Here is a 19,845-nt window from a genome sequence, read left to right as displayed (position 1 = left end):
ACAGAATGTCGAAGCTGGGGAAAAAAAACACATTCAGCTGTGTTAAACATTCAGAGTTTACAGGTGAACCACCAACAAATATTTATGCATTTAAATAATTTGACCTGATCCTGTCTGTAAACAAGATGAAAGCATCCACAGTCAAAAAGAAGGGTGAAATTGCAGTAATCATGGAGGTTCCTGCCAGGATTCTACAACCTGAATCACCCTACCTCTCCCAAATGCCAAGGAAGTCTCTAGAAGCTTGGAGTTTCGTCCGTGTCCTGTTCTTCAACCTACAGAATGCACAGATCTGTTGGTTTGCTCGCTCGCTCTGCCCTTCTCTCTCCCATCGTGTGTGTGTGTGGAAAGTTTTGGAAGGGAAATACCCAACACAGGTGAACTCTGACACACCTCACTAGTCTTTTTTTTTTTTAACAGCTTTAATGTACGCACCACAAAACCCATCCGTAGATGGATTGTAGCATTTTACTTCTATAATTATTCCCAGTAAATTCCCAGAGTTGTGCAACCATCACCTGGTTTAGTCTTTAATCAGACCTTCTGAAGTTTACGAAGTTTCTGTAATGACCCTTAGTGGTCTCAGAAATGCGTAACAATAATGGTAAATGATAGTGAAATGCAGGCAGTATAGAATTTTCTTTTTCCACAGTCCTGGGTTCCCTGTCACCCAGAACATTCTGCCGCTGTATTTAGCCCGGGGAACGGAATCACAGGAGCTACAGGACCTCATAGAAAAAAGTACCGACACCTCTTGGGCCGCGCGGCTGCCGCCTTACGGACCCTCAGCCCGCCAGTGGGCGGGGTCTCAATTCTCAAGCAATCTCTGCGACCGCAGGGGTCCTCTCGCCGAGAGCTTCCGGAAAGGGGCGGGGCGGGGCCTGGCCTCCGGAACTTTTCGGACGGAGGCGGAGTCTTCTGCCGAGGGCCGTTCGGAAGAAGGCGGGGCCTACCTCGCATCAGGACCAGTCTGGCTGCACCTGCATCCTTCGCTCAGAGCATCCCTGGAGCATCTTAGGAGGCGGCCGCAGCTGGCGACCAGGGGCCCGACCGTCGCAGGAGGCGTCCGCCAGACACCTTCCCCCTCCCCTGAGCTAGCGCTCTACAGCGGCGGCCTCGGTGCTGACCGGGCGCCCCCAGACTTGTCCCACCCTCGAAAAAGCGTTTATAGCAATAGCCTCTGGTTACGACATGGCTGAGATCACCAATATCCGACCTAGCTTTGGTAAGTAGAGTCGGGAAAACTAAGCCTGGGGCTGTGGGCACCGCCGCAAAGCCAGAGGGGCCCAGTGCTGGGAGGGAGAGAAGCCCACATCAGGGCCTTCCAGCGCCGGCCCCGCTAGGATGGGGCCTGCCACGGCGGCGGGCGGCGCCTGAACTTGAGCTGCCGGCTGCAGGGGCCGGCCCGGCCGGGGGTTCGCCGGGGGTCGTGGGTCCCGACGGACGCGCCAACCTGTGTGGGGCCGCGTCAGCGCTCTGCGGGGTGGGAGTGGGGGGGGGCAGGAGGCGGGCCCCCCCCCCCGGGGGGGCAGGGCGGGGGCCCCTGCTCCCCCCCCCACCCCCCCGGCCGGGGGGGGGGGGGGGCGGTGGGGGATGGGCGACAAGATGGCAGCTGGGGGGTTGGGGGTCCCGGGGCGGGGGGACGGCCGCGGAGCACCCGGGGCTGCGGGGGCGAGGGCGCGGGGAGCCCTGCCCGGCCGGCGGTGGGGCGCGGGGCGCAGGGCCGGCGGCCGCGGAGGGCCCCCAAGTGCGGTTCTGCACCGTAATGGTGGGTCCGTCCGATGCTACCAAATGGCGCTTGGCGCTGCCGAGCCGGGGATGACGTGATGTCTATTCTGGGCCTCCTGGCAGCGCCCAGGCCCCTCTTCCCCGGCCTTTGTTCCCTGTTTCCCTGGCTGGCCTTTTCGAAAGGGGGACTCACCGCGCTGGTGCTGGCGGGGGCGCGGGCCCGGCCGGGGGGAGGGGCAGAGAGGCCGGGCCCGGGGGAGGCCGCTTTGTGTACCCGGCAAGGCATTACGTCATCGCGGAGCGGCTGGTCCCGGACCGGGCCTCCAGGCTCCGAGCTCGGCTGCACTCCCAGGGGCGGAGAGTGGAGTGGAAAATAGGGAGGAAGACGGGAAAGAAAAGCTGGATAAGCAAGTTTTTTCCTTTCTGGGGCTTCCTCCCAAATGTGCTAGGGTTGCAAACTTCCTGGGCTTTGCTTTCCTGGTTGAAAAATAAAGGAGTTGCCCTGCTCCTCCCTCACTTCCACCCCAGCTTGGATGAGAGTTGCTGTCAGCCGAGGGTTCCTTCATATCCCCTAAGAGAGTCTATCTTTCAGACAATCCAGAAGGTTTGAGCATCCAGACAACAATTTTTAGGGTGGGGCCACAATCCAACTAGGAAATGGCTTTTCTCATCCCCCAGTAAGAGGTTAATGGAAATGAGCTCTCCCACTTCAATATCAGGAAGAAGACTTCAGATCAGGGGAGGTATCCAGAGAGCAAATCACACCCATTAGCTACTGGTTCCCACTGATTCCCCAAGGCTTGCTGTATTTCTTTCTTCCACTCCACCTTCTGCATCTCTATCTCTGAGTCCTAAATTTACAAAACAGTTGTCCCTTTTGTAGTCACATGAGCACTCCATGATTTTTTTTCCCTGCTCTTTCTCTTTTGTCTTATGCCTTCTTTCCAACATATTCTTTTCTCTAATTGGAGTTCCAGATTCCTTGGAAAGTTAGAGCATGTGGAGCATAATATAGTGGTTTCCTTTAGAAGGAATATTAGTGGGAGAGAGAAAAGAAATTATTTCAACATTTTACATACTCCATTTTATTTAATCCTTACAGCATCCTCCGGTGTAGGCATTATTATATATATTTGCCAGATGAGGAAACTGAGGTTCAGTGAGACAAAATAACTTGGGTCAAGTCAAACAAACAGCAAAGGTAATGCTGGGACTTAAACCAATGTCCCACTGATGCCAAAGTCCATTGTCATTTCACTGTATCACCCTGGCCCACTTGACAGGGAAAAGCTGTTTTAGTAAAGGGAGTGTCAACAGCAGGTCTGGTCCAAGGCTGAGAGGCAGAGCACAGCCCAGAGACGTCTTACGGTCTTTGGACGTATACAGGGGTCCTACATAGAGAGCTGCCACTTCCGACGCTCTCACATCCCATAGAGTACTTCATTTCAAATGCCTTAGCCCTTGGGAGGTGCACCCAGCCAACACTCAATTAGCCGTGACCTTGGAGGACAAAAGGAGCAAGCAGCACAGTCACTTGCAATTTATGACTACTTTAAAACCCTTACTTCAGCCATTAGTTCCAACTTCCTTTTCCCACCAAGCTTTTGATGAAAGCAAGACAGAGGGTTCCTGGTTTCGCATCTCTGATTTTCTAGTTCACTGCCTTGGGTGTGGAGGAGAGAGGCAGGGGTTAACAGATACTAAAACGAAGAAAGAGAGGGGGAGAAGTGGGAAAGCAGGTGGAGGAGAGTGCCTGGAATAGTCCACAGATGGCCTCACAGGTTTGTCTTCTTTTCCTTCCCTGTCCTGAAACAAGGGAATCCCTCCTCTTCTCTCCCCCATCCCGCCTCCATTTTCTAACAGCAGATATGGAGGCATCAGTGGGTACTCTCCAGACCACAGAGTAAAATCTGTGGTGGAGCCCAAAGGATCACTCAGATGTCTCCCAGCCTGGACCTTTATATCTCTCTTTTAAATCATTCTCAAAAATGTACCTATCTGGTTGGTTTCCTGCTTTCCTCGTCTTATAGAGGTAAGCTCTTCACTGTCATTAATCAGTAGCAAGCAGTTTTCAAGAAAGTCCCTGATTGGTGAACGGAGAGACACTTTCTCAGATTGTGCCCATTTTCATTGACCATGGAATCCAATCAGTTTTTCAGCTGTTTACTGAGCTCCCTTTAGATGCAAAGCCTCAAGGACTGAGATATGGACAGGATGTTATTTCTGCCAGCTTTCAAGGAGCTTCCTACCAAGGCAGCTCCCATTTTGTGAAGCCTGTCCCTAACAACTCTTATTCCACTTAATATCTGAGAAACACTATTATTATTTAGTATGGCCGTGGACGTGGTCACCTTCACTTATTTTGTTAAGGGCTTTACTCCTGTATTACTAAAGGATGTAACCCCTTCTTTTCTTGCCTGACCCCAACCTTCATAGAATCATGGAATGTTGGGGAAAGAACTTCAGAGACGTTTAGTCCAATCCCTACTGAAGAAATCTCTTTTAGAATAGGCCTCACCAAGGGAGATCCAACCTCGGAAAGTTTCCAGTTGGAGAGTCATTGCCTCATGAAGCGATCTGAGCCATTGTGAGGCAGTTCTAATAACAATTTGACTCTTTTCACTGAGTCAGAGTCTGTCTTCTTGTAGCCTCCTGCCCTCCAACATACAATCCAACCAGACCTTTTCCATCCAAAGGCCTTCAATAACTGAAGAAAGTTATTATTCCCAGACCCCTCAGCTCCAATTCCTTCAACTTTTCCTCATTTGGTATGGTTTCCTGGTCTTTTATGACCCTGATTATCCATCATGTAGAGACACTCTGGTGTCAGGCAGACCAGGGTTTGGATTCCATCACTGCCATTTGCAACTACGTGGCCTAAGGCAGATTTGAGTACCCAGGATCCTCAGTTATAAAGTGGGGATATCAGTGGTACCTAGTCAGCGAGTTCTTTGGTTGAGAGGGAGCGCTGGCGCAGGGTCTGGCAGGGACACAATAAACGTGCACAAGAAAAGAGCCGTTGTTATTCTTGTCCGTGCTAGGCGGAATAGCATATATGTCATGACCAGCACAGATTAAATCATACTACCCCCACCCCCCATCATCTGGACATATTCACAATATTCATAGTATGGGTTGGCATCAGACTTGTGGTCACCTGAACAACTATTTTTTTTTTTTTTGAGAGAGAGAGAGCGCGTGCACACGCATGCACATGGTGGGGAGGGGCAGAGGGAGAGAGAGAATCTTAGGCAGGTTCCATGCCTAGCGACGAGCCTGATGCGGGGCTGAATCGCACAACCCTGAGATCAGGACCTGAGCCAAAATAAAGAGTCATGCACTCAACCAACTGAGCCACCTGGGTGCCCCACAACTAGACTGCTTTTGCTCAGACTTGTCAAGTAAGGTCTCCCGTTGTGTATTGATAGGTTTTGAAGACCAGTATAGAATTTTACCTTTATCTTTGATATATGTAATCATATTGACTCACTTTTCCAATGTGCGGGGGCTGTTTTGAATTCACTGATTCATTTGTTCTCTGAATACTTTACTAGGTGCCACGTGATTCTAGGACGTGGGGATATAGCAGTGAACAAAACAGTCAGGGGCGCCTGAGTGGCTCAGTTGTTAAGCGTCTGCCTTCGGCTCAGGTCATGGTCGCAGGGTCCTGGGATTAAGCCCCACATCAGGCTCCCTGCTCCACAGGGAGACTGCTTCTCCCTCTCCCGCTCCCCTTGCTTGTGCTCCCTCTCTCACTGTGTCTCTCTCTGTCAAGCAAATAAAAAAACAAAAAACAAAAAAACAGTCACTATTCTTACCAATCTTCTCTAGTAAGGGAGGACAGACAAAATATGTCAGGTGTAATAAGTGCTATGAAGAAAAATAAAGCAGAATGACAGGGATAATATCTCACTGGGGGCAGCCAGGAGATGCTTTTCTGGTGAGGTAAGGTTTGAGCAGAGGCCTGTAGTGAGTGAGGCAGTGAGCCGGGCAGATACCTGGTGGAAGGATGTTTCGAGAAGATTCTGGAATGTGTTACAGTCATGTTCATTTCCTTAGTTCTCCCTGCCCTACCCAAGTCTTCCCCTAAAAAGTAATATGGAAAAATAGAGGTCTTTTATGGAGACTTTTGAGGCCTAAACCCAGTTTGGCTTCAGTGGAAAAGAAACGCCAAACTCTTTAAGGGGTCCCACTTGTACGGGAAAGGGCACAAGTAAAGGAAGGAAACAATGTTTCTCTGTAGTTATTTGTTCATTCAGCAAATATGTACCAAGTACCAGCTCTGCATTTTTATTTTTTTATTTTTTTTAAGATTTTATTTATTTGAGAGAGAGAGAATGAGAGATAGAGAGCACAAAGGGAAAGAGGGTCAGAGGGAGAAGCAGACTCCCCGCTGAGCAGGGAGCCCGATGTGGGACTCGATCCCAGGACTCCAGGATCATGACCTGAGCCGAAGGCAGTCGCTTAACCGACTGAGCCACCCAGGCACCCCCAGCTCTGCATTTTTAGTGCTGGTGAGACAGAAATGAACAAAATAGAAAAAATCCCAGTCCCGGTGAGACTTATTCTCTAGTGAAGATAGATTTCTTGCAGTAAAACCATGTACATGTGTGTGTGCCGATGTATATTATGTGTGTGCTCACGGGCGTGTGTGTTGCCGCGTATGAGAAAGGTAAGACACAAGGAGAAAGTTGTGCAGGGCTAGGATTCGTGGGTCTCAGCCGGAAGAAGATTGAACTTTTATGTGCGGCGGTCAGGGAAGGAAGGTGATATTTGAGCAAAGGCCTGACGTTCTCCATGGTCCTTATTTCTTCCTATTTAAAATACAAGCATTTGAAAAAAAAATAAGTAAAATAAAATAAAACAAGTATTTGGAGCTGGGAGCTGGAATTTGGAACATAGTTTTAAAGTACTCAGATCCAGCTTTCTTTTTACCACCTACCCACTTTTACCACCCTTGAACACCCTACCCGGACCACCCAGAGTCAGCCCTACATCCTTCCACCCCGACGGCCATTCCGTCAACACGAGCCCACGGCAAACCCTGTACGAGATGCCGTGGAATATTCTCCTGAAGCCAGACCCGGCCCCGTGCCCTTGTGTGTTGTGTAACGGTTGAGGTAAAAGGTAACTTTATAACACAAGGCAGCTTTATGTGGAACACGAATCAGTAAGAGTGAACCAAGTCCTTAAGTGCTAAGAGAAGGCCAAGAAAAGAAGAAGGAGTCGGGTGGGGCTCTTTAGGGAAGGCTTCCTGGGGAAGAGAAGGATTTCATGCAGGTTTGGTGGAAAGGAACAGCCATGGATTGGTTGGACAGAATGGCTTGGGGCATCTCCCAGAGACGGGAGGCTCCTAGGCCTCGATAAGAGCGTGTTGCTGTGCAGGCTCGGCTGCAGGTACCTTGGCTCTGCAGAGGGGTTGGTCTGGGCAGGGGGTTGAGGTCCACCTGCCTTGACACCCCTCTGGTCTCCACCTTCAGATGTGTCCCCAGTGGTGGCTGGCCTCGTCGGGGCATCTGTGCTGGTAGTGTGCGTCTCGGTGACCGTCTTTGTGTGGACATGCTGCCATCAGCGCGCAGAGAAGAAGCACAAGACCCCACCGTATAAGTTTATCCATATGCTCAAAGGCATCAGCATATACCCAGAGACCCTCAGCAACAAGAAGAAAATCATCAAAGTGCGGAGAGACAGAGATGGCCCTGGGAGGGAAGGGGGGCGCGGGAATGTGCTGGTGGATGCGGCAGAGGCTGGCCTGCTGGGCCCCGACAAAGGGCCCAAGGGACCCAGCTCCGGCTCCTGTATAGACCAGTTACCCATCAAGGTGGACTATGGGGAAGAACTGAGGAGCCCCGTTGCGAGCCTGACCCCCGGGGAGAGCAAAACCACGTCTCCGTCATCTCCAGAGGAGGATGTCATGCTAGGAACCCTCACCTTCTCTGTGGACTATAACTTCCCGAAAAAAGCCCTAGTGGTGACGATCCAGGAGGCCCACGGGCTGCCGGTGATGGACGAGCAGACCCAGGGTTCTGACCCCTACATCAAAATGACCATCCTTCCCGACAAGCGGCATCGGGTGAAGACCAGAGTGCTGCGGAAGACGCTGGACCCTGTGTTTGACGAGACCTTCACCTTCTACGGCATCCCGTACAGCCAGCTACAGGACCTGGTGCTGCACTTCCTTGTCCTCAGCTTTGACCGCTTCTCCCGAGATGACGTCATCGGGGAGGTCATGGTGCCACTGGCCGGCGTGGATCCCAGCACGGGCAAGGCGCAGCTGACCAGGGACATCACCAAAAGGAACATCCAGGTGAGGAGCAAGAGTGTGTCGGGGAGGGCCGGGACGTTGGGGGAGATGAAATCTCAGGGAACAAATGGAAGGGCAGGGGGTGTATGGACAGCCGGGAGGGGCTGTAGGAGTCAAGAATCAGCAGGAACCAAAGTAAGATGGAGGGCGTCCTCCAAAAGGAACTTCGTGAGGAGAGAGGGACAGGTAGGTAGCTGCTGACATTTCACGTCGCGGGTGGCATCCTGACACTAAGTCCAGCTTACTTGGAGCAGGCTCGTCCCCACCAGTCTAGACCCTCATCCTATCAAGGACGTGGGGCTGGTTTCTTCTCCAAAGTCCTGTGTGATCTTCCACCAGTGAACCATGACGGGGCTTCAGTAATTCTGCCCTCAGCTTCCCTGTCCAGCCCCCACCAGGTCAGGTTAGTGTCCAGCCCCAGGTCAGGTTAGTGAGCTGCTTCACCTCCGAGCCCCCCTCCAGGCCGAGCCCCTGCTGCAGACCCTCCTCCTCTGAGCCCTGGGAATGAGAGCCCACCCTCCTGCCTTCTCCCCACTGGGCCGGCGTTGGCTCTTGAGTTGTAATTTCAGGGGAGTCAGAAACATGCCCCCATGCCCCCTGGTTCACGCGTTTCTTGCACAACTTGGGGGGCAGTGTGGTTGTCCACTGAGCACTCTGTCCACACGGGCTGACATCACGCCCCAGCTCACCGCTTCCCAGCCCAGGGGCAAAGCTAGATCACTGCACCCTCCTAGGCTTCTGTTTCCCCATCTGTAAAATGGAGCTGATAACACCATCCTCCTCAGAGGGCTTGAGGATTTGAGGAGATAATGTGTCTGGCACACTGTTCCCTGGGGGAGAGAGACCATCTTGGCAACTGCCCCATAGTGAGTAGGTGCCTTGAAAGAGGTCGTTGGCATTTTAAATTTAGACTTTCATTCCTGTTTCAAGGTACAACGTAAGTAGCTAATAACAAGGGCTTTGAAGTCGAAGCTGAGTTTGAATCCAAATCTCGCCCGCTCACTTAGCTCAGCTTAGCAACTCTGATCTCAGGTCCCCACAGGCATGAAGCAAGAGGATACATTTGCACAGCCCCTCGCGCTCAGTGACCCTCCAAGAAATCGGACCCACTACCGTTATTGTTGCCACTGTTTCTACTATTAGTGAGGCTTGGTCCCCGGAGATGTATGTGGTTCGCAGACATTTCTGTTCTGTTTTGACAAAGTAAAGCAAGGCAAGGGAGCCTGAGTCAGTGCAGAAGGAGGTGGGAGGTTCAGAAAGGATGTCAGAGCCACTGAAAACAACGGTACATCTTGCAGAAAGATCCACAGCTTAGAGGCCATGCTTATCTCCTGATGCCCGCCTACAGGCCCACACTGGACTCTCTGGAGAGGCAGGGGGCTCGGGACTGGACAAGAGAGGCTTCCGGGCCCAGTAGGGGCTGCGTGTGCAGTGAGCTCCAGGCATGAAGTGTACCCTCTACCAGGGGGCAGTGCCCCTCGAAGCATGTCCCAGGTACCTGTCCCCCTGCCGCTGGCCCAGCCATGCCCTTGCCCAGAGAACCGCTCGGCCTTGCAGCGGCTGGGAAGCCCAGGCGTTTTCAGAGTATTAGGGGGGTTTGATCAGGGCATAAACGCAGGTCCAAGGGCAAGACACAAGGAGACGTCCTAGAGTCCACCACAGCAAGGGCTCTTGTACCCTCTGGGGTGGGAGTCAGAAGCACCGATAGACACTGGGGCAGTGACCTGCTCTCCTCCCGTTCCCTCCCCTCCCCCTTGCCTGCCATCTCTTTTCCTCAGGGTTCTGCCAGGCCCTTGGGGCTCGGGCTCGCTGGCACCCCTTTCCTGCAGCCCCAGTGCCCCGCTGCCTGCCTTCCTCCAGCTGCCCAAGCCGTCCTTCCCTGTAGCCCCAGCCTTGGTAGGACCATCGGCTGGCTGGACGCCCCCAGACAGCTCATGCTCTCATAGCCCAAGGCCGAGGCCAGCCAATGGCTCTGTGCCAAGCTGCAGCTGGGAAGAGACTGGCCAGGAAAGGGACTGGTTTGGGCTGGGAACAAAACAGCCTCAAATCCAGGACACTGGCCAGGGAGCACAGACAATGGCGTTTGCTAAACTGCCAGGGGCTCTTGGCAAGAGCCAAGTCTCTTTCCACTTTATTAACTCCCTTCAGGAGGGACAAGCCAGGGCTAAGATCCTGAGCAACACATCCCCTGGGAGAGGCCCAGACAGGACACACAGAGGCTGTGCACCCCTGCCCCAGAACCTTCCAGCCTCCTGGACATCCTGAGCATGTTTCCCGAGCCAGCGCCTGTGGGCAGGGCCGTGTTCCATCCTGAGCCATGGCTGTCACTGTGCCGGCCTGGTCCCTAGTCCCCAAGCCTCCCTGCAGCGCAGCCTCCACCTGTCTCCCAATCCTCCCTGCTGTGGCCAACAGTCTGCCCTTTCTGGATCTCCCCTTGGCTCACCGGTTAGAGCTGCTCTGAACCACCCCACACTCTGTAAAGAGCTTTTTCTGGTCTGTGGAAGGCATCCCCTTAGAATACGGGGCCAAGTTATCTTCTCCCACCTACGAGCCTGGGTGGGGACTGGCGAGAATTGCACTTCTCCCCCCGCAACTGCATTTCCTTAGCAGAAACTGCGTTTCCCCTCCCTAGCAGAAAAATTGCCTCTTGTCCTTTCCATTATCCACTGCAGTCCAGCTGAGGAAGCCCAGGACTGGCCACCCTCTCTGACCCTTCCGTCTCCTTTCTCTGGGCCAGCAATCACCGTCTCTCTAGCTCTCATCCAGGCTGGACCAGGAAGGCTAATGGGATCACCGAGAGCACTCTCAGCTCTTATGAATATGTAAGACATAGGAAGCATTAAAAAGTAACCCTTGATGGGGCGCCTGGGTGGCTCCGGTGTTAAGCGTCTGCCTTCCGCTCAGGTCATGGTCCCGGGGTCCTGGGATCGAGCCCCGCATCGGGCTCCCTGCTCGGCGGGAAGCCTGCTTCTCCCTCTCCCACTCCCCCTGCTTGTGTTCCCTCTCTCGCTGTGTCTCTCTGTCAAATAAATAAATAAAATCTTAAAGAAAAAAAAAGCTAATTCTTGAGTCTAACTCAGAGATCAGAGATTTGGGGCATTATGTATACTGTGGTGTTTCATTAATAATCAAGGGTTAATTTTTTAAGATTTTATTTATTTATTTGACAGAGAGACACAGCGAGAGAGGGAACACGAACAGGGGGAGTGGGAGAGGGAGAAGCAGGCTTCCCGCCAAGCAGGAGCCCGATGCGGGGCTCGATCCCAGGACCCCGGGACCATGACCTGAGCGGAAGGCAGACGCTTCAGAACGGAGCCACCCAGGCGCCCTCTAGCTGTGTGTGTAGTGAGCGTGGTGTGTGTGTGTGTGTGTGTGTGTGTGTGTGTGTGTCTGGCAGCTTTTTTTCTAATATTTTATTCAGGACATTTTTTTTAAGTGGGCTCTCCCCTCAACGTGGAGCTTGAACTCACAACCCTGAGATCAAGAGTCTCCTCTCTTCCAACTGAGCGAGCAAGACGCCCCTCAGATAAAAGTTAACCCGAATTTACATTCCCGTAATAAATCTCCCGCAGGGAGAAGGAGGCGGTCCAGAGAGGGCGAGGGGATAAAGAACAGAAGTAATTGGCAGGGTTGTTGGACTCCTCCAGTCTCTTCAGGTCACTGTTTTCCGAATCACTTCCTGTCTTTCCTGGGCCACATCTGGTGTTGATGGCCCGTGACCATGGTCATGGGAATGACAGGGTTATTAAAATCTCAGGTTTGTAAGGACCCTGAGAGGGCCCGCAGTGGAGCCAAAAGGGACTGAAAAGAAAGAAGCGAGCCAGGAAGAGGGTAGCTGTGCCTTCATATCGGGGAGAAGATGAGGGATGTTTTTGTTTCTCTTGTTTTCCCGTGACTGTGAGTTGTGTGGAGGTGGCCCTTGGGACTTCTGGCCCCATTGAAGGTGTGCTGAGGATGTGCAGGTCCACCTAGTGCAAAGGCCCTGTGGCTGGACGGTCACTCTGGGAGGGGCTCTGCTGATTCCAGGGAACAGAGCCTCACCTGAGCACTTCCTTCATCTGTGTGTCTTCTTCAAGACTCGAGTTCACTGAAGGCGGCCGGAGCCTGCTGTCTGAGAGCAAAGCCTCCCAGCTCTTTCAGGCACGGATAAGACCCTTTCTGCCCCTGTGCTTCTGCCTGCCTCGCCAGGCCGGGGGGCTGGGAAACGGAGCTTGCTCCCAGCCCCTGACAAAGAGCCCTTGAGAAAGAACCATTGACGACGCTACTTGCAGTGAGAACTGGGGGGAAAGAGTGGGGAGGGACGTGAAATCTGGCCTTTGGTGCAGAGTAAGAGCAGGACAGGCATTCTGCCGTATAAAATGGCCAGCGCTGGGGGGTCAGATGGAGAACAGCTGCCTGAGGGGTGATTTTAGGGGAGAAAATTATTAGAAGGGCAACCAGAAGTGGTCCACTTTCCCAAAGCTAGGGAAGGAGCTTGGGGATTTAGATTTTGCAAACATTTCACTCTAAAGGGTGATTCACAAAACACAGTTTTAACCAAATAATTAGGAAATCCAAGCTATAATTTTATAGTCAAGGATTTTTTTGTTTTTTACAAATAAAACTCTTTTTTTTTTTTAATGATCGGGTTTGTTTTATTTACTTATTCATTTTTAAGTAGGCTCCACACCCAGCGTGGGGCTTGAACTCACAACCCGCCATCAAGACTTGCATGTTCCGGGCGCCTGGGTGGCTCAGTCGTTAAGCGTCTGCCTTCGGCTCAGGTCATGATCCCAGGGTCCTGGGATCGAGCCCCACATCGGGCTCCCTGCTCAGCAGGAGGCCTGCTTCTCCCTCTGACCCTCTTCCCTCTCGTGCTCTCTATCTCTCATTCTCTCTCTCAAATAAATAAATAAAATCTTAAAAAAAAAAAAAAAAAAGACTTGCATGTTCCATGACTGAGCCAGCCAGGTGCCCCTCAAAAACTTTGTTTTTCAAATCAAGTTTCTCTTTTCCCCTTCTTCTGTGTATAAAGTTTAAATTGTATTTTCTTTTAAAGATTTTATTAATTTATTTGACAGAGACAGCGAGAGAGGGAACACAAGCAGGGGGAGTGGGAGAGGGAGAAGCAGGCTTCCCGCGGAGCAGGGAGCCCGGTGCGGGGCTGGATCCCAGGACCCTGGGATCGTGACCCCAGCCGAAGGCAGAAGCTTAATGACTGAGCCACCCAGGCGCCCCTCAAATTGTATTTAAAGACTGTATGTGCATATTCAAGGGTGGTCCAGGCACAGACCTCAAATCAAGCTCATATTTCCTTATTCGTGGACTTTTGGACAGCTCGGTTCTGAATGTTCTTCTGGATGGCATTTAATTCTCTTTTTCATGTGTGATTCCTCTCCTGATGTCATTTGGCTGTAGCTAACAGTAAAAATGAGTTTACGTTCTCTAATTGGGGTGTGACTCATGTCAAAAGGAAGCAGGCCAGAATAACACCAGTTGGCAAGGGGTTTTAAACTGGGATTTTAAACTGGCTGAGGGTACTTCCCGTGGACGTAATCAAGAGCTGACAACATCTATGTTATGGGTAAGGAAAAAACGTGGGCCTTCAATCTAGCAGAGAAAAGCCATGAAAATCCTTTTTCAAGTCTGTTCTCTTTGGGACTTCAATTTCAAAAGCTAAAGGCTAAGTTTACATTTTAGCCATCTTATGCCCTAGGAGAGACATTTCCCTACATTCCTGGAATGACATAGAGCCTCAGGAAAGTTTCTGAGCCATGTGAAGTATTAGTACAGTTTCATTCCTTGAGATGAGTTGGGCCTCTAATCCAAGCACAGACGTTGAGGTTTCTTTCCTTGTTTTTCATTGATGAGCTAATTCAGTGATTTTCTGTTGTTGTTCCGGCACAGATTGCGCACCCCCCCAGGTAGGGAGTGCTTGCTGAGAGTAGGCTTCCCCCATGAACCCCTTTCCCTCCCCCTTTCCCTCCCCCTTTCCCTCCCCCTTTCCCGCCAACTCTGAGTAGACGCACGATAAGTCATTTTGTGTGTCTGTGGCATATGGAAGGCTGGTGGTGGGTACAGTCTGTTCTTGCTCAATCAAAGAACACTTCCTGGGGTAGGTGCCATTTCTTTGAGGCTTTGTAGAATACAAGGAATAAGAGTTGGTAGAAGGGGGATTTTTGTCCCAAATTTCCATATTTTGTCCAACATTCCTGGAACCCCACCTCTTTTTGTTTTCCTTCTCCCAGCCTCATCCCGAATTTATAAACCAGAAACACACAAAATTTTTAAAAATTATTTATTTTTAAAAGATTTTACTTATTTATTTGACAGCGAGAGAGGGAACACAAGCAGGGGGAGCGGCAGAGGGAGAAGCAGGCTCTCTGCCGAGCAGGGAGCCCGATGCGGGGCTCGATCCCAGGACCCCGGGATCATGACCCGAGCCGAAGGCAGACGCTTAATGACTGAGCCACCCAGGCGCCCCAATTTTTTTTAAAATTAAAAAAAAAAAACGAGAAAACGAAACATAAAAAATAAATAAAACAAAAACAATAAGCTAGAAACACAAATTGCCCTCCACTTCGGTGAGCTCTTCCTGAGATGCGTCCTGCCCCACGCTCACCTCCGCAGCCTGATGCACCAGCCTCTGGGCCTGTCTCCCTCCAGTTCATGCTCCAGCTCTCACCAGAACAATACTAGTCTTCGTAAAACAGTAACACAGCAACAGCTGTGTCCCTCCGGGGCCGGCAGCCATCCCCCCGCCTGTGAGCTCCGGCTGGCTCTGCTGTTTGGTTAGAAGCCCCCCGCCCCGCCCCCGTTTCCCTCTCTGTCGCCCGCCCCACCTCCCACCAGCATCCCAAGGGCAGCGCCTCCCCTCCCACCATTCTTGGAACACAGTGGACCCAATGCCCTCACAGTCGGCATTCTGCCGCCTGTCCTGACCGGTCCTCCCTCTGTACATCGCCTCACGGACTCCTCCTCACCTTCATAAACTCAGCCCGGAGGTCAGCCGGCAAACCCTCCCCTGGGTGCCCCAGCAGCACTCAGACGGGCTCCTTACTACTCTGATGAGGGCAGGTGTGTTTCTGTCTCTTCTGGGCATGGTAAGCTCCTTGAGAGCAAGACCTGGATCCTGGGTGCCTGGCCAGCTTAGTCACTGGAACATGCAACTCTTGATCTCAGGGTTGTGAGTTCAAGCTCTACATTGGGTATAGAGACAACTTAAAATTAAAAACAAACAAACAAACAAAAAACGGGAAAAATGAAAAAGAGAAAGAAAAACAAGAAAGAACCAGGTCCTAGCAGCTCTGGACCCCCAGCACCTAGCAATGTATCCAGGTATTGTTTAAAATCTCCTTTGGGGGCCAGTGCATTTTTTCATTTTCCAAGCAGGGCCTAGAATAAAATTCAAAGAGGGGAACCCCAAGCTGTGGGCACCGGGGAGGAAGCCAGCTTGGCTGGAGAAGACACTGGGAGGCAGACAGAGCAGGGGTGCATACTCACCGTGCGGAATGGAGGAAGTTCAGACACCTGCCCAAAGCCAGAGCGTGAGTGAACAGCAAAGTGAAGGCTGAGCCCCAAGTCTCCTGCCTTCCACCATCCAGGCTCTAAAACTGTTATCGCAAGAACCGAATGAGGGAATGGGAGAGAATGCACTTCTCCAGGCGCGGGCACAGGTAAACATTTACCCGTTTTAATGTATTTAATCTTCTTGATGATGCTGTGAGGTCAGTGCTGTCTTTATCTGCACCTTCAGACGAGGAAACTGGGGCACAGAGCCGTCAAGTTCTTGTCCAGGTCACACAGGCAGGGGGTGGGCAGCAGGACTTGAATCCAGACCAGTCTGGCCTTAGACTCGCGCTCGTGAATACGAGAGGTGAGGCCACCTCTCCATGCCATTGGTTTCATTTAGTATCAGGACTATAATGAGAATGCGTCCGTTTCCCCTCCCTGTTAAATGTAGTAACACACTGGTGGGATGCACATCTTCCGCGGCCCTCCGCAGCCCCTCCGCCCTGGCCTCTGCACACCCGCTGCCCCTGCCCTGCCCCCACCCCGGCCAGGACTCTCAGCTGCTGTTTCCTCTTCACAGAAGTGCATTAGCAGAGGGGAGCTCCAGGTGTCTCTGTCCTACCAGCCCGTGGCACAGAGGCTGACCGTGGTGGTCCTCAAAGCCCGACATCTGCCGAAAATGGACATCACCGGTCTCTCAGGTAGCAGCTATTTACCTCGACCTGCCTCGGGCCCCCTGGCCCCACGCCGCCCCGCCTGCATCCCCGACGCCCTTCGGTCCCCACCTGTTCCTCTGCGCATGTTCCCTCCCCGGTGACTACCTAGGCTCTAGATGTCCCTAGCGCGGGAGGGGCCCCGGGTGAGTGGATATGGTTCAACGTTTGGTGAGGTGTCCTGAGGGGTGTCCTGACCTCTCCAAAACACAGCAGGCATCTGTGAGTCCCTGCGCCCTGGAAAATGCTTCCCAGTGTCATGGGCTTTCTTCACTCCTTACTTGGGGAAGTTGTTCTGCTATGTTCCGGCTTGGTTCCCTTGGCCCCTCGCCTGGGCAGGCAGACCCACCTAAAGTCACAGTGCATTTGGTGTGCAGTCCCTGGAGACCATGTGTGAGTGGCCACCACAGAGTTGAGCAAACCCCCCACCCCCGCCCTGAAGCCACCATTTGAGAGGAGGACCGTGTCATGGGCCTGTCTCCCTTTTCTCTTGTCTCTTTGGTGGCCCCAGATCCTTATGTCAAGGTGAACGTCTACTACGGCAGAAAGCGCATTGCCAAGAAGAAAACCCACGTGAAGAAGTGCACTTTGAACCCAGTCTTCAACGAGTCTTTCGTCTACGACATCCCCCCTGACCTCCTGCCCGACGTCAGCATTGAGTTCCTGGTCATCGACTTCGACCGCACCACCAAGAACGAGGCGGTGGGGAGGCTGATCCTGGGGGCACACAGCGTCACCAGCAGCGGTGCCGAGCACTGGAGGGAGGTCTGCGAGAGCCCCCGCAAGTCTGTGGCCAAGTGGCACAGTCTGAGCGAGTACTAGTCCCCCGGCGGGGACAGAGATGCCAGACAGGAGTGGACTTGGAACCTCATTTTAGTTGTAGAAGATTTCTTACAAAACACACCCCACAAAGAACACCCCACATGACCACAGCTGCAGATCAGTTCTTAGCGATGACGATTTTTCTCCTTTGCAAGGCACTAGAAATCCTTTTTTTTTAACGGGGAAAAAGAGAGGGAAAGGCCTCACAAGTCTATATATAACAATGTAACCTTATACTTGCATGTCTAATACAAACTGAAATTAGCCTAACTGCCAATATCAAGTTACAGATTTTGATCCATGAAAATTGTGTTTTGTGCCGAATTGTATTTGCTGATTACCTGAAATTGGCCTCTTTTTTACTGGGCTTCTCTGGAGAGTGACTCCTGCCCCCCAGCTCGGCAGAAGGATGCTGTTTTGCTCAGTGTCCTCACCCCCGTCTTGTCTCCTTCCCACCTCGGACAGCTCTGCTCTTTGAGCTCAGGGTGCAGAGGTCTGTCGTGAGCCAAGAAACGGAGTTGGGGTGGATGAGGCAGGTGTGCAGGGGAAAGAGGATTCGGGACGTGGGGTTCTTGCCGCCACACTCCTGCTGGGGGGGCTCAGGGGCAGTCCGGGGTTGACGTGCGATGAAGTACATGAACACAGCAGACTTCGAGGTAGAATTCGGGTTTATGAAACTAGGGGTCTTCTCTGGAGAGAGCTTCAAAGCCTTCCAGTCCGGCCAGGGTGGCTCCAGGGAGCTGGGGCGTTCGTTGTTCGTGGGTGTGGGCAGAATGGTGCGTCCACCACCCCCTAGCAGCCCCATGGCCGAAGGACAGCCATCTGTTGGTGTGAAGGATGAAACTGGCCTGGTTTTCCAGAAATGCTGGCCCACGAGAAGCTTTAGAGTTTTCTCAGGTAGCTTAGATGAGATTGGTTTTGCTTCATAAGGAAAAGGGCCTTCAGAAATTATTCTTTATCCTTAAATTTTTCAACTGTGGCTCTTAAAACTAAGGAAATGAGTGAAATGAGTAAATGGGAGTTAATGGGTAGTCGAGGTAACCTGGATTCTCTTCTACCATCCTGTGTCCCTCATAACAGAGTGCTTAGTTCTTGGGTCTCACTGGGCGTCGAGACAAGGTGAAGGGCCGGAGGAGGCACGCGGTGCTGACCCCCTCCTGCTGGCGGGCAGCGCGGTGGCGAGGGAGCTGGTGTCTCGCCGGGATCAGGGCTCCGGGCTCCCGGTCAGCCGCAGCTCCGGTGTCGAGACTTGTCAGAGGGCAGAGCCCGGGCCCCAGGCCATGAGCCTGTCCGGACAGCAGAGCTCAGGTTAGCAGCCACCAGAGCCAAGGCCTCAGAGAGCAGGTCCACCCCTTCCGACCCACTTCTGAGGCTGCTGGGTGTCTGTGGACAGAGCGGCAACGGTGCGTGTGACATTCTTTTAGCTCTTGTGGATTTAAGACCAGTCTGCTCCCTGAATCTTTTCGTTGTTCTTTTTAAAACCTGGATTCTAAGCAGTGCTGAGCAGTTCTGAGCAGGCACAAAGCCCACTCTGTTCTTGTCCCTGCCCCCCCCCGCCCCCTTCATCTGACTCACTCTCCCATCAGTGTGTCCACACCACCCGTCTCTAGCCTAAACTCCATGGAATGTAAATACTGTATCATACGTAGAAGAAAATAATTTTTGTTTTCTAAAAATGCATTTTAAGATAGTTTAATGTAAATCTGACAGGAGCATTCTGAAGCCCCATTAGGAAAAAAATCTTAAATGCTTCCTCTTCATCGCCTTAATGTCTGAAGATCAGAAATTGCTGAGCAACCCGCTTTTGTTTCCTTCCCAGAAACAATGCAAAGCAACAGCCGGTGAGAGTCTGGTCTTTGCCCTGCTGAGTGTGCCTCAGCAGCTCCTCCCGCCACAGGTGTGGGAAGGCCGCCTCACCCCACTCCGCCCTTCCCCATCCCTGGTAGCTTTGTTGCTCCCACTCTTCGGGTCTGTGGAGCAGTGGGTGGGGAGGTGACCTGGCGGGAACCAGCAGACAGCACAGGGCTCTCCACCCTCCTACCTCACGCCTGACCCATCATGCCCTTGGCTTTGCTGTCCCAAAGTCTCTTAGCTGCCTTTGGCTTTCACACGTGCCCCTCCCAGAGCTAGCCGATCCCGCCGAGGAGCAGCGCCTCCTCCCAAGAGTCAGTTGAAAGACGAGAGTCGCACCCGAGCTTTTGCACAAGGCACTCATGGTCAGGAATGGGTCAGGGAGCGACCGCTTCGGATTTTCCAAGAGTCAGGACTTCTCTGCTGATATCTCGATTCCTTTGGGAAGACAAGAGTTTTTCTTAATAACAAAAGTCCCTTTATGAGTTATTCCTCCTTTCAGTTCTCAGTGGAGCACAGCCAAGATGTACGTGTCCAGGAACATGCTCTAGCTAGGAAAGCAGACAGAACTGGCTTGTGGGACAGGAGCGGCTTGCTCAGGGGAGGGAACGATGCAGGTCTTTTCTTGGAAGGCTTTTCCTGTGGCCGCGACTGTGACACTGCCCGTTGCCCTCACCAGGGTCCTTCTCCAATGTGGCCGACTTTCTTTACCTTGTGTCTTCTCTTGTAAAAAAGGAAACTCAAAATAAATGTGTCAAATTAAAAAAAGAAAAAAAAAGAAAAAAAAAAAAGAAAAACCCGGAAAAGCAAACATGAATTGTGTGAAACTTCATAATGCTGTAATGCTAAGCTACAATATGTAATGCTACATTGTATGTGGAGTTCGTTAATGCACCACACAAAGTGCAAAATAAAGACTGGCTCACATTAAACACA

General features: G+C 52.1%; 2 protein-coding genes across 3 annotated transcripts in view; one reads left to right on the top strand and one right to left on the bottom strand.

The window, feature by feature from the left end:
* GON4L (gon-4 like) overlaps positions 1–2,079 on the bottom strand; it is a 69,066-nt gene extending 66,987 nt beyond the window's left edge. Inside the window, exon 1 of the mRNA XM_073888534.1 lies at positions 1,922–2,079. The gene's annotated coding sequence lies outside the window, so the exon portion shown is untranslated. The remainder of the gene's footprint in view (positions 1–1,921) is intronic.
* SYT11 (synaptotagmin 11) lies at positions 880–19,845 on the top strand. Of its 2 annotated transcripts, none has more exons than XM_025858722.2 (4): positions 880–1,225; positions 7,209–8,035; positions 16,104–16,224; positions 16,748–19,845. In XM_025858722.2, the coding sequence occupies exons 1-4, from the start codon at positions 1,192–1,194 to the stop codon at positions 17,056–17,058; spliced, it is 1,293 nt and encodes a 430-aa protein (XP_025714507.1). In that variant the 5' UTR covers positions 880–1,191; the 3' UTR covers positions 17,059–19,845. The 2 variants fall into 2 exon arrangements, with proteins under 2 accessions (XP_025714507.1, XP_025714506.1); XM_025858721.2 differs by having other exon boundaries at positions 901–1,225; positions 16,104–16,227.

This window comes from Callorhinus ursinus, unplaced genomic scaffold (assembly GCF_003265705.2).
Source record: "Callorhinus ursinus isolate GAN/ISIS: 27379988/994484 unplaced genomic scaffold, GSC_fseal_2.0 scaffold92, whole genome shotgun sequence".
In the NCBI taxonomy this organism is placed as follows: Eukaryota; Metazoa; Chordata; class Mammalia; order Carnivora; family Otariidae; genus Callorhinus; species Callorhinus ursinus.
Note: the sequence above shows the minus strand (reverse complement) of the source record. Positions and strands in the feature narration are given on the sequence as shown.

Bases quoted from the DNA above. Each gene is read 5' to 3' on its own strand.
- SYT11 (XM_025858721.2), top strand. From the start codon at position 1,192: ATGGCTGAGATCACCAATATCCGACCTAGCTTTG. The intron at 1,226-7,208 runs GTAAGTAGAGTC...CTCCACCTTCAG, and splicing joins CAATATCCGACCTAGCTTTG to ATGTGTCCCCAGTGGTGGCT. The intron at 16,228-16,747 runs GCAGCTATTTAC...TGGTGGCCCCAG, and splicing joins CATCACCGGTCTCTCAGGTA to ATCCTTATGTCAAGGTGAAC.